Genomic DNA, 13,999 nt, shown 5'->3' with positions numbered 1-13,999 from the left:
GAGCGTGAACACCAGTGTCCCCTAAGTCATCCTCATGTGCACCATCTTGATAATCTCTAGTCGGGGCTGCAAGCACTACTGACCAGCCAGAGTCGAGTGGGTCCTCTACATAAAAGACTTGCTTCACTTGGGCAGCCAAAGCAAATACGTCTCTCTTGTGACCTATCCTATTCAAGTTTACCAAAAGGAACCCTAATTCATCTGTTTTTATTCCCTTGTTGTTCTCTACCCATTCACACTTAAACAAAGGCACTTGAAAACTGTTATAATCAAGCTCCCAAATCTCTTGGATAACCCCATAGAAAGCCATATCAGCGTAAACTGGATTTTTATCCTTCGCGCTCGCCACCTGCATTGTATTTGCCACCAAGCTCACCCCACTGTTTTGGACAGAACGTACCATGTCACGTGCCTTTGTGTGATAATGGCACCCCCTATCTCATAACCCTCGTATTTAAGCACACTCATAGGTGGCCCTTGAGCTAGTCGCCTCACTGAGGGTGTTATGTCATTTGATCCACTGTTTATCTCATCTGCCACCTATATTAATTATTAATGGTTAATTAACACTTTTAAAATATATTAATTATTACCAAACGTTTACAAAGGGTAAGTGCATTGAAAGGGTAATTAAAAGTATAATACCTTGTCACGTAACCAATAGATAAACGTGCGGTTATGCTCATCTAGCATCCACTTTTCACTCTTCTTTTTACTCTTATAAAAGTCACTCAAGTAAGCCTTATGTAATCTGCAAATAGATTTCATAAAATTTAACAAATTGTAACTTACTATAAGTGTTAGTAACTTAGTTATTCTATAAGTGTTAGTGGTGGATAAAATGTAACTTACTCAGCATAAGGGTCGACCTCATCAGCATTCTCCAATACACAACGGTGTGCCTGCTCCCAGTCTTCACGATGGACTGATTGTACCTTAGCACCTGAGATAGGTCTGCTAAGGGTTGGTTGACCCATTCGCGAAGGCGGGATTCCAACTGATTTTGCATCAGACAAATATTCGGAGCAAAACTCCACAGCTTCCTCACCTATATAATTCTCAGCGATGCTGCCCTCCGGACGGTTACGGTTCCTTACAAAACCCTTTAGCACTTTCATGCCTCTTTCAAATGGATACATCCATCTATAATAGACCGGTCCACACAATCGAACCTCTCTAATAAGGTGCACAGTTAAGTGAACCATTATATCGAAGAATGAAGGTGGAAAAATCTTCTCCAACAAACACAATGTGGTTACAAGTTCTGATTGGATTTTATCCAACTTTGACACATCAATCACTTTATTACATAGGGAATTAAAGAAGAAACATAACCTAGTAATCGCGTATCTCACATGCTTGGGCAGCACCGAACGTATGGCTACTTGTAACAATTGTTGCATCAAAGCGTGGCAATCATGGGACTTAAGACCAAATAGTTTCAACTCTTGCATGGATACTAGATTTCTTATATTCGAGCTGTAACCTTCTGGGACCTTTATACCCATCAAAGATCTGCACAATGCATGTTTCTCACCCCTAGACAGTGTATATGGAGCAGCAGGTAAAAAGGTTCTTTTCGGCCCAACTTCGGGTGCCAAGTCAAGTCGTACCCCTATTTCCATAAGATCTAGACGGGCAGCAATCCCATCTTTTGTCTTCCCTGGAATGTTTAGTAAGGCTCCAATAACACTCTCACACACGTTCTTTTCGATGTGCATAACATCTAGAGAATGCCGAATGTGAAGAGACTTCCAATATTCAAGGTCAAAGAATATGGACCTTTTCTTCCAACATGGAACATGAGTTTCACCACCTAGGCTGCTCTTTACATGTTGCTTTCCGAAGATACAATTGATACCCGACACTTTAGCTAAGACCTCCTCTCCACTTAGAGGTTTAGGAGCAGAACCAAATTCCTGCTTGTTATTAAACGCTGTCATTTGATTCCGATATGGATGGTGGCGTGGTAAGAACCTTTTGTGGCCTTGAAAACTGATTTTCCTACCATGTTTCAGCCTAACACTATCCGTGTTTTCACCGCAGATGGGACACGCTTTATACCCTTTAACGGTGCACCCCGACAAATTACCATAAGCGGGAAAGTCATTGATTGTCCACAAGAGTATACCCTTCAAGGTAAATGTGTTTTTTCTAAACCCATCGTACACCCCATCAATTCCATTCCATAATGCTTTTAGATCATCAATCAATGGTTGCAAATAGACATCTATGTCATGTCCTGGCTGCTTAGGACCGGAAATCAAAAGAGTTAACATCATAAACTTCCTCTTCATGCAAAGCCATGGAGGAAGGTTATACGTCACTAAGATGACGGGCCAGCAACTATATCGGCTACTTAAGGAACTGTGTGGGTTGATCTCATCTGCCGAAAGAGCCAACCTTAGATTTCTAGGCTCACTTCCAAAATCTGGCCACTTATGGTCAACCAACTTCCAAGCCGGAGAATCAGCTGGATGACGTAGCATGCCATCGTTGACTCTATGACCGGCATGCCAAGTAAGATCCTTTGATGTCTCACCACATTTAAACATTCGTTTAAACCTTGGAATAGGTGGAAAGTACCACAAGACTTTTGCCGGAACCCCTTCTTGCTCAACCCCTTGCTTGTTTAATTTCCACCTAGATAGGTCACACTTGGGGCACTTACTTTCATCTTCGTACTCATTTCTATACAAAATACAATCGTTTGGGCATGCATGAATCTTAGCATACTCCATTCCTAAAGCATACAATGTCTTCTTTGCCTCATACATAGACAAGGGTAGCACATGACCTTTTGGCAGCATATCACCAATAGCAACCAGCAGTTCAGAAAAGCTAATATCAGACCACCCATGTTTTGCCTTCAGATTGAATAGTCTAACCAATGCAGATAGCTTGTTGTACTTCACACAATTATCATATAAGGGTCTCAATCCTTCATCAACATAATGACTAAACTCGTATGGATTATCATGGAAATTATCAAAGGCACTTTCGCACATATTTACTGTTTCGGACCCACAGACAGTAGGTTCTCTTTCGTTTTCTGTATTTCTACTTGTACAACCAGCAAATTCACCATGCCATATCCACTTTGCATACCTTGTGTCAAAACCATTAAAGTATAGATGCTCCCTAATCACTCTAACGGTATGCCTTTTCAAGTTTACACATTTCAAGCAAGGACAATGGATGTACTTCGGATTGGTAACATTCTGTAATCCAATTCTCAAAAAACTCTCAACTCCCTCCTCATACTCCACAGACCTTCTATCAGCATGCATCCATGTTTTATCCATACTCTTACACAAAATAACACCATTTCAATACGAACCCAATTAAACATATGCAAAAGGAAGCATATTAACTGATAATATATAACTAATATTAATGTCAATTTTAATTAGCAGAAACTCATCTAAAGAACACATATACCTTTACCTAGAACTCATCAAATATTCAATTATATTGACACCATATGACCTAGTTGAAGCCTGGCAATGTATTGGGTTTAAACCTATATATCTTTACCTAGAACTCTACCCTTAATTGCAAAACCCACATAATATATTAGACCTCAAACCCAAAATCAAACGAATTAACCACATACCCAAATTCATAACACAGTCGACCCAAGTTCCATATTTCAATTAAATACAAACAATTCCAGCACCCAAATTCAAACAGACCGAAGTTCAAACAATCTACAAAACACCCAAATACAAACAAATCCAAATTCCAAAAACACCCAAATAACAAAACACCCAAATAGCAATGCATACATGTTCAAACAACTTGCAGATATTATAACCCTTAATCCGGAATCTAAAATTCAAATTAAAAAGAAAAAATAACAAAACAATCTCATCAAATACCTGAAATCGCGAAGGCTGGGTGGGGGTATCGGGAAGGGTTCTCTGGGTCGATCTCGATCTCGCGACGTTGTCCAGAATCTTCTCTCCTCTCTCTTTCTCACTTCCCGACTTCTCAGACTTCTCTCTGTCTCTCTGTCGCCTTCGCTCTCTGCAAGCCTTCGCGCGCGTTCAACCCATCGATCTCGATCTGCAAGCGTTCGCTCTCAACGTCTTAAGGCTGGGTGGATTGGAAAACCAGCTAGCTAGCTTAACCTTCGAGCTCAATACATATATCTTCGTTAGAGATTGATGAAGAAGATGATGAGTTAGGGTGTGGGTTTGAGTCTGGTTCAGTTTGGATGTGAGTGACTGAGTGTGGGTGTGTGAGTCTAAGTGTATAAACGCGGGCTGCAAAATTTTTTTAAAGTCACGAACAGTACCCCTATTTTCCCATTCTAAAATTTAAGCATCATTTATTTGTATAGATATCACTTTTAAATCAGGGTTAATAAATTTGTCCAACATAATATATCACATTCAAAATCCTGATGATATATAAACTAGTTTAAATATCATTTTTTGAAAAAAAAACTTTTAAATGATATTAAAAACCATATTATATCGAATACCCTTAAAACTAATATTAATCTAGTGATATGTATGAGCTTTTTTGTAGTAGTGGTGGGTGATAATGGTTGTTTATCTCTGATGGTTTGTCATTTTATTACTCGCGAATTGATTCTTCCCTCGGATTAGATTTATTCGAACAAAATGAGTATCAATGATATAGCTTTGGAATCCTCTTTTCTTGCTTATGAGGTATATCATTGTTTCATATTTCGTCCTTGATTCTGTTTTCAACCTTTGATATATATATATATATATATATTTTTTTGCAGACAAACAGGCTTTTTCATGCTTCTAACGTGAAACTTTCGAAACTTGTTCTTAAGTCTCGCCTTGAGTCCGAGAAGAGGAAGTTGGTTGAAATCAAAGCTGGTGGCCTTGAGGATCGAAATCGGGTCCTTGAGGATCGAGTTCAAGAGCTTGAGACTTCTGCTCATGATTTTTCCAGGAAATTTAGATTGATGGAAGTGGGAAAAGATGTTTTAACTGATCAACTCTTGTCTTTTAAAGATCGATGTCTCGAGTTCAAGTCCAAGTTGAAAATCTATGATGTCGAAGGAGTCTTAGAGAAAAACTTTTCACCTCCCCATCCCTTGGCCGTGAAGGGTTCTGACGTAATTTCCTCTAGGGTTGAGATCCATTATGCCCAATATATCATTTATTTGCAAAGAAAGAGAAATAATAAATGACCAACCTTTAGAAGTAATACTTCATTAGATGAATTGTGTTCCATGGCCTCGGGAGATATTTTCCCGTTTGAACTTCTCGAAGCCTGTAGGATCCCTTTCCAAAGACTTTCATGATCTTATAGGGCCGATCTCATGTCTTTTTAAACTTCTCATCTTTGAATTGGGCTTTTTTCTGAACTGGTTTCTTTGTTTGCACTACTTTCTTGAGGACCCAATTTCCAATTCGAAACGCTCTGCTTTTTACCTTTTGGTTGAAATATCTAGCGGTAGCTTTCTGGTAGCTTGCGAGTCTGATCAAGGTTGTTTCTCTCCATTCCTCCACCAAATCGAGGGCATGTTCGAGCAAAGTGTCGTTCTCTTTAGATTCCATGGCTAACATCCTTATAGTGGGAAGAGTGATCTCGGTCGGGATCACGACTTCGACTCCGTATGCTAAGGAAAATGAAGTTTCATTAGTGGGCCTTCTCTTTGTGGTTCGATAGGCCCATAATACTTTGGGGAGTTCTCTAGGCCATTTCCTTTTGCTTTTTTCGAGTCTCTTTTTGCTGTTTTCAAAAATCGTTCTATTTGATTTTTTCACTTACCCATTTCCTTGAGGGTAGCTTCAGGATGAATATTGGAGAGTGATTCATATTTTTTCGCAATATGCCTTAAACTTGTGATTGTTGAACTGTGTTCCATTGTCCGTCACGATTGCCCTGGGGATCCCGAAGAGGCAAATAATGTTTTTCCACACAAATTTTATCACATGATCTTGATTTATTGTGACGTATGCTTCTATCCACTTGGTGAAATAATCAGTGGCTACGAGCACATGTTTGTTACCTCCTGCAACTTTGGGTAATGGGTTGACGATGTCCACTCCCCACTTTGGGCTCGAGCATTGTATTGAGTGATTCAGCGGGACGTTTGTTCAACGGAGTGAATTTCTGGCACTTATCGCATTTGTGGGCAAGTTTTTCTGCGTGTCAGGCTATGTAAGGCCAAAAGTATCCTTGAGTGAGGGCTTTGTGTGCGAGACTTCTGCCCCCTGTGTGGTTTCCGCATGTCCCTTCGTGGATCTTCGTCATAACCCATTTGCCCTGCGAAGGCGAAAAACATCGGAGATCGGAGCGAGGGTCCGGAGTACCACTTTCTGAATAGCGCTCCACGATGATTGAATATCGGGCCGCTTTTGTTCGAATTTTTTGCGCCTCGGCGGGATCTTCGGGAGTAGTTCCATTGGTCAAATATTTGATAATCAGTTTCATCCAATTATCCTTGAGTTGCACAATTTCCATTGTTTTCCAAACTTTCAGCAATGCTTGGGAAAATGAGTTGCTCGACCGTTATTGAGTGGACACATTTTGAGTCTAAAGCGGCCGAGTTAGCTAATCGGTTGGCGTTGCCATTTTGCTCTCGAGGAATTTGGTTGCAAGTGATGCTTTCGAAATGACCAGCGAGCTGTCTTACCAATTTTTGGTCTGCTTCCATTATATCATCCTTGGTTGAGTATTCTCTATTAACTTGATTGATCATGAGTTGAGAATCGCTGAATACTTGGAAATTTCGAGCTCAAATTAACTTTGCAATTTGAAGTCCATTAATGAGGGCTTCATACTCAGCTACGTTATTGGAGGCTAGAAAATCCAAACGAATAGCGTACTCCCTGGGACTTACCAATGGCTAACTCTGCCTTCAACTGCCCTTCACTCGTCAGATCTCAACACTATTATTGAACTAATATCGCTTCCTATTACTATCTCCCTTGAAAAATGGCTCTGATACCAAAACTAACCCAGGTAGAGGGGAAGGGTTTTAAAATCGAAAATTTAATCTTTTTTAACTTTAAAGATTGGCAAAGTCCAAAGATATAAACTAAATAGTATAATCAGAATAAATTGAAATGAACAAACAAATAGAAGAACAGAAATTAAATTGAACATTCAAACTTACAGAATTGAAATGCACACTTCGAAATTGAAAGCAAACCCTCACACTTGTATTAATATCAAGTCTTAACAGGAGACTTGTTTGCACACTTACAATCTCACACTTCAGAAAAATAAAATTCTTGGATGCTTACAACTGAGGCTCAAGCCTCTTTAAATAGAAATGAAGGAAAGATCCAGGCCTAACAGCTGGCCAGACAAGGAATCTTATTTTCTTAAAAGCAAACAGTGGAGTGGGTACAACCACCGAGGATAAAGTCAATAAGTAAATAGTAAAGTACTCAATTATTTTACAAAATGCCAAAACCACCGAAAGAAGGTTACTAAAGCAGAGAGACCAACAGGGATGCTGATAAGCATCACGGGAAATTCACTTTACTTTTAGTAAAGTTATTTGATTGGAGTGAAGACTCCAAAACAGTCATCTTCATTATCATTATCAGAAGTGAGGTCGAATGATGGAGCGTCTGAGTCTGGCCTTTTACCAACTCTTCTAAGGAGTTGGCTCCTTAGGTCATTGCATTCAGCCTCTAGTTGCCTCAATCTTTCTGAATCAGAGGAAGAAGATGATGAAGCGGATCCCAGAATTTCTTTAACCTTTTTAGGTTTAAAAGAAACTCCTTCTATAGGCTTGGAGTTGTACTTATCCCACCACTTGACACAAATAGAACGGCGAAGGTTGGGTATGTAGATGTCTTCATCTTCATTTGGCAAAGAGACAGTATAGGACCATTTGAGGATCCAAGGAATACTGTAAAGATACATAAACCATAACCCAATTTCCCAATTGGGAACAACATCTTCATTGAAGTTTTTAAATCGGGTCAAGCTGTCCATAACAGGGGCAGGAATAATGTCTGGAGTATGAGCCCAGACGGCATACCAAGCTTTGAGCCAGTTTGGGAGAGGTTTTTGTCCGATTGTTTTAAACTGGAGAAACCAAGAATGAGTAAATTCTTGGTTTTGGTAAATCAGAGAGACCTCTCAAGCTTTCATGTAATCATAATAATCAAATCTATTTGGGATGAGTCCTTGGTCAGAATTGAATCGCTGTTTAGCGAAAAGGGATGTTCCCCATTCATCAAGTGTGATAAAATCACAGATGATAAAATGAGAAAAGGCAATAATCCCTCTATTTCTGAAGTGATGCTTAATTTGCACCGAACCACAGTCTATTAAGACTGCCTCGTACCATTCACGAGTTTTGTTGCCCAGTGAAGGGCTGCAGTGATTCACCAGGTACTTTTTAGCAACATCTAGTGGAGGATTAGTTAAATCCTGATTTTCAATTATTGCAACAGAAATCTCCAAAGAGGGATAGTAAAGAGTCCTTTAGGCTCCTCGGGCTGGGGCTCTCTAAGCCACTAGGTGTGCTGTTGAGCTTCTTTCTGTTGTCTTTGGTTCATTCTTGAGCCTGAACCTTTCCTGAAATAAGACCCCCTCCTCATTCTTGCCATGCAGAAATTCTCTTGTTAGAAAATCAGGAAGAGAGTTATCTTCCCCTTTTATGTATTCTATGTTAAAATCAAAAGCTGAAAGGATGGCCTGCCATCTGGCAAAAATTTGTTTAGAGGCCAGGTTTTTGACATGTTTTAGTAAAACATCTTTGGCAGCTTTGCAATCGACACGTATTAAAAAATTTTGGTTTAACAAATCACTTTCAAATTTGGTGACAGTTAAAACAATAGCCAAAATTTCTTTTTTGATTGTGGCATAATTCTTTTGAGCACTATTCCAAACCCCTGAAGTGAATCTAACCAATTCTTCCTTTTTTGAATTTAAATCCTTTTGTTTTAGGATTCCTCCGTAACCCTTTTCTGAAGCATCTGTTTCTACAATTTTGAACATTCCTGGTTTAGGAATAGAAAGGCAAGGAAGTTTATTGACATGAGCCTTTAAGGCTTTTACAGCTTGGGTATGTTTTTTATCCCAAGGTGGAGGGATCTTTTTTAACCTCTCGTATAGTGGCTTGCTTATTTTAGCAAGATCTTGATAGAAGTCTGAGACATAATTTAGACTTTCCAAGAATCTTTATAATTGCGTTTTGTCTTTTAATTCATCTGGAAATTTGTCGGCAAAAGCAATAGCTTTGTCAATAGGAACGATGTTGTGTTGTGTCCAAGGCTAGGAATCTTATTTTAGTCTGAAATAAGACTATCTTCTTGCTTGAGACCACCAAGCCTGCATTTTTCACTACCTTAAGAAAGATGTTAACATGTTTAAAATGTTCTTCCAGAGAGGAGGAATAAACTAAAACATCATCAATATAAGTAATAGTGAAAGATGAGTAAGGGTTAAAAATATCATTTATGATATTTTGGATCTCAGAGGGAGCATTTTTGAGACCGAATGACATAACATTCCATTCATAATGCCCAAAAGGAACAGTAAAAGTTGTTTTGTACCTCTCTTCTTCTTTGATCTGGATTTGCCAGAATCCAGATTTCATATCAAATTTTGAGAAGATGACAGCTTCATGTAACCTATTTAACAAATCCCTTTTGTTTGGGATAGGATACCTTATCCATCTCAGGGCTTTATTTAAAGCTTTGTAATTAATTACTAACCTTGGAACCCCATGTTCAATTTCTGCCGCTTTCTTCACATAAAATGCTGGACAACTCCATGGGGATTTACTTTTTCGGATTAATCCCTTTTTTAAGAGATCCTCAATTTCTTTCTCACACAACTCCAAATGGGCTTTATTCATTTGGATGGGTCTAACCTTGGTAGGTATCATTGACTCTTTAAAGTCAGGTTCATAAGGAAGAGTAACAATGTGTCTTTCTCTGTTCCAAAAGGCTGTTGGAAAATCAGAACAGACTTCCTTTATAATAAGATCGTTTAGATCATGTACTTTCTTCTCGATCTTTGGACTTTGCAACATTTGCATAATCCTTTTGTTTTTTATTTCTCCTTTCAATGATATTATAAAATTCTCTTTTCCTTTTATAAGGCTATTTAGAGAATTTACATGTCGAACCAAGGGTTCTATCATAAAAGGGAAATTTACCTTTATGCCTTGTATTTTACCTTTAATCCCTGTTTGATCTACAGAGATGGGTCCTGACTGGTACAATGTACTGAGAAATGGAGTCCCCAAGATGCAAGCCTGGTTCAAATCTTTAACCAGGATAAATGGTGTGTCAAGACAGACACCATTATTACAGACTGCTGAGTGTGGTAGCTTGTATTTGATATTCATCTTTTTTCCATTGGCTACCCTTAACTCCTGACTGGTTTTGCAAAAGAATCTGGATGGGACCAGTCCTTCTCTCAAGCAGTTTGAGTCAGCTCCTGAATCAATGAGTGCAACAGTGAGGAAATGAAAAGTTTTTTCATTAACATTTGCTATTATTGTTACCTCTGTATACCACTTTTGGTATATAATTTTTTCAATGCTTTGTATGTGTTGGACCAAGTCTTGATCTCCTCCTTGTTGGCTAAGTCTTTCTTCAGGGAAATATTGATTGAAGTCTTCTTCATTCACCTGGTAGGTCTCTAAGACTTCCATCCTTGTTTTAAGGAGCTTGACTTCTTCTTTAAGTTGATTGGCCTCAGTTTTTAGGTCAGCCACTGTTACCTCTTTTTGCTGTGGTCCCTTAATTCTATTTAGGACTTCTTGAAATGAGTAGGGTTCATAAGATTTTTTAGCCTTATCTTGTCCCTTCTTCTCTTCCTGTTCAGGCTCCCATTTTAGGGTTTCTAAGTACCTTTCCAATGTTTTTCTTTTTTCGCCTGGATTTTCTATCCTGTCAATAAGATCTAACAAAAAACCATCTTGCTTAGTGATAACATTAATGGTTTTGCAATTACAGTTATCCTGACTAGAATCAGTTCCCTCAGAGTCACTAAGACCTGCAATTTCATTATCAGAATAATCAAAGTTTAATGATAAATTTTTAATTTGCTCTTTAAGCTCATCACTTACTTCTAAGAAATTTATTTTTTCTTCCATTTTGCATTGGCTCTTATAGTGACCTACTTTTCCACATTTAAAACAAACTGGAGCCTTACCAGAGTTCTTACCTGAAAATTTCTTCTTGACAGGTCCTTTTCTGCTCAGGAATGGGCTTTGGTATGATTTTGGCCTTTTAGCCTGTTTATACTTATTAGGTATAAATTTGGGTTTTGACTTCTTTTTTTTTTGTGATGGGCCTTTTTCAGTAGTTAGCCCAAACTATTCACAGAAATCACCATTTCTTTTCCTTTAAGGAATTTCTCATTTTCAAGCTGCCTTTTTAGCTTCATATCTATGCATATGGCTATACCTTCCGCACATATTTCACTATGGAGCTCTCCATATGTACAATTTCTAAAGGGGATCGTTCCACCATATTTAGCTTTTAGCCTTTGCCTAACTTTTTCTCCGAATAGTGGTGGTAAACCTGAAAGAAATTTTTCTTTCCAGAAATCGGAATGACAGTCATCTCTAGTGAATACTTTAGCCATAAAAACGTCTTTATACCACCTGTATTCAGTAAGGCTTGCACATTTTAAGTTCATAAGAACTTCTCTGGATTTATCAGCCATTAACATTCCTGTCCCTGCAAAATGGAGAGTTAATGTATAAATCAGAGTATTAACAGCATCTCCTTCTGCTGTTTGGGTCATGGTTTGCCCTTCAATCTTAACAACTAGTTTAGTTGCACTTAAGATTGCCTGTTTATCAGCTTCTGGTAAGAAATCCCACCAACCCCTTAGTTGGCCTGCAAAACCTACAATAATTGCTCATGCAATTTGTTTTTCTGTATTGTTAGAGGTGGCTCTATAAGCAGTAGCTAACATCATCATGTGCTTAAAAGTATCAAGAATTTGGTACTCAGTCTTACCATCAATATTCCATTCAACAATGGAATTTCCATCATACCTTGCAGAGTCATTGTACCAATTTTCTTCATACTGCATATCTACAGGTGTGGGCCTATGGTAGTAATTCCTTGTAGGGGCAAACTGGAGTTTTCCTTGAAAACCATAATTGGATCTTGAATTATAGGTAAGCCTATTAATGTCTAAGGATGGAACAGGAGTTTTATCCTGTTCATTGTCAGAATCCAGGAAGGCTTCCTGCATCTCATCTATCTCTGAATCAGATCCAGATTTGGATAAAACATTTATTGTTTGTTTTTCTTTTGTTTTCATTTGTAGGTTATTTAACCTATTTGTGATTTCCTCAACTAATTCTGACTGGTTTCTTTTTGAAAGTCTAAATTCTCCTAAGTCTGGTGGTGGCTTAAAGATTGATTTATTAGTTTCAAAGACCACTTTAGACTTTAAGTCTTCCTTTTTAGGAGCTAGTTCGCTTAAACTATCTTCAATTCTACTGGTCTGTTCCCCTAAGGTCTGCAAAAATAGATTGGTATAATTGCTCTGTTGCACTAAGGCATCGATATGTTTATAACAAACCCTAGACTCGTTATCTACTCCAGAAAGGGATGACGCCTTAACTGGTGTAGCTAAACTGCCAGATACAATTATAGGAGTATTTGGAGGATGTACTAACCTTACTTTGTCTCCTTCTTTGGTAGCCCATTCTTTAATGGAGCTTGTGATGGTGTTAATTGAAGCTTTTAGCTCATCACTACCCTGATTTTGGACCTTTTGATAGAACCAAGCCCAAAAGGGAATTTCCCTTTTAGTGTTTTCCATATAGGAAATCCATTCTGCATGGAAAGAGATCCTTTGCATATTGTCAAAGTTCTCATGAAACCAGGCTCTCTTAAGCCTATGCTTTGGGTTCATGAATTCATTTTTTAGAGCTTTTATATCATATCGGAAATGGGATGGGCCTTCATCTTTTAAAACATTAATCTGTGGCCCAGTATAGATTGGTCCCTGCACATCAGAAAAGGTTGGCCCAACTGGATCATCCTCTGCATTAGATTTCTCAAAATCAGTATAAATAGGCTTACTGATTAATCCTTCTCTTTCTGTTCCGACCATCAAAGGTTCATCCACAGTTCTGGATGATGCAGACCTTGGCAAGGTTACTGGTCGATTTGGTGGGTTTCCTAAATAAGAAAACCTGGAGTTTATGGATGTTCCAAGGCGTGTAGATCTTAGATTGGAGAATCTAATTTCCACCTCGCCATCATCATGTCCCACGATCTGGTCAATTTCCTGGTTTTGGCTTTTGGGGTGCCTCTTGAGCCACCGTCCATTCTAGAGGAAGATTGACTTGATTCCAGCTAATTGTCTTTGGGACCGCTACATTAGATCTTTTAAGATCTGCTTGAAACATTATTGTTTTTTCTTCTTCATGCAAATCCTTTGCTCCTGGACATAAGGTAGTCTTGGCTTTATAATAAATCCTGTAGACAATGGCCATGTTTTCAGATCCTGGAATCATATCAAATCCATGAGACTTGATATTCAAGGTTAAGGCCTTTAGGACCCCTTTGTCAATTAAGGATACTGAAAAATTAGGAAAACAATTAAAAAATATAGGACCTTCACTTAGTGAGGATTCAACTACTCCAAGTAGAGAATCAGAAAACTTGTTTTGCCTTTGATCTCTTACACAGACCAAGACAGAGGTATTCAAACCTGTTCTTACCAAAGGTTTTACCGCAACTTGGACTACACCTATGTGTAGATATTTGAATTTTTTAGAAATATGCTGATTTAGCATACTTGGTGTCAACAACTGGAAGTTGTCTTGAGCATTGGAGATAGGCACTGTCCTTTCTGTTGTTTTGATGACATAGTTTGTCCTCCAGTCGAAGGTGTCTTTTTTGTATATTTCCTTAGTAGGAAAGGTTGGTATATGGACCAGTTCTGGAGCTGCTTTTCATAGTCAGCAAAGACTATTTCTTTGGTATTATTCAGCTTCATCTTCCCTGAGGTACTAGCTTCAGACGATCTGGACAAATTTCTAAAGAGATTGGCCATA

The 13,999-nt window shown here is 38.5% G+C and overlaps 1 protein-coding gene across 1 annotated transcript; it reads right to left on the bottom strand.

Moving 5' to 3' along the window:
• Positions 1 to 848: 848 nt before the first annotated feature.
• On the bottom strand, positions 849 to 3,305 carry LOC147293000 (uncharacterized). Its single transcript, XM_086230984.1, has one exon. It carries the CDS (start codon positions 3,303 to 3,305, stop codon positions 849 to 851), a length of 2,457 nt encoding a protein of 818 aa, XP_086087110.1.
• Between the last annotated feature and the right edge of the window lie 10,694 nt (positions 3,306 to 13,999).

This window comes from Dryas octopetala, chromosome 2, assembly GCF_963921425.1.
Source record: "Dryas octopetala chromosome 2, drDryOcto1.1, whole genome shotgun sequence".
Classification (NCBI taxonomy): domain Eukaryota; kingdom Viridiplantae; phylum Streptophyta; class Magnoliopsida; order Rosales; family Rosaceae; genus Dryas; species Dryas octopetala.
Note: the sequence above shows the minus strand (reverse complement) of the source record. Positions and strands in the feature narration are given on the sequence as shown.

Excerpts from the sequence above, each read along its gene's own strand:
- LOC147293000 (XM_086230984.1), bottom strand. The coding sequence starts at position 3,305 with ATGGATAAAACATGGATGCATGCTGATAGAAGGTCTGTGGAGTATGAG.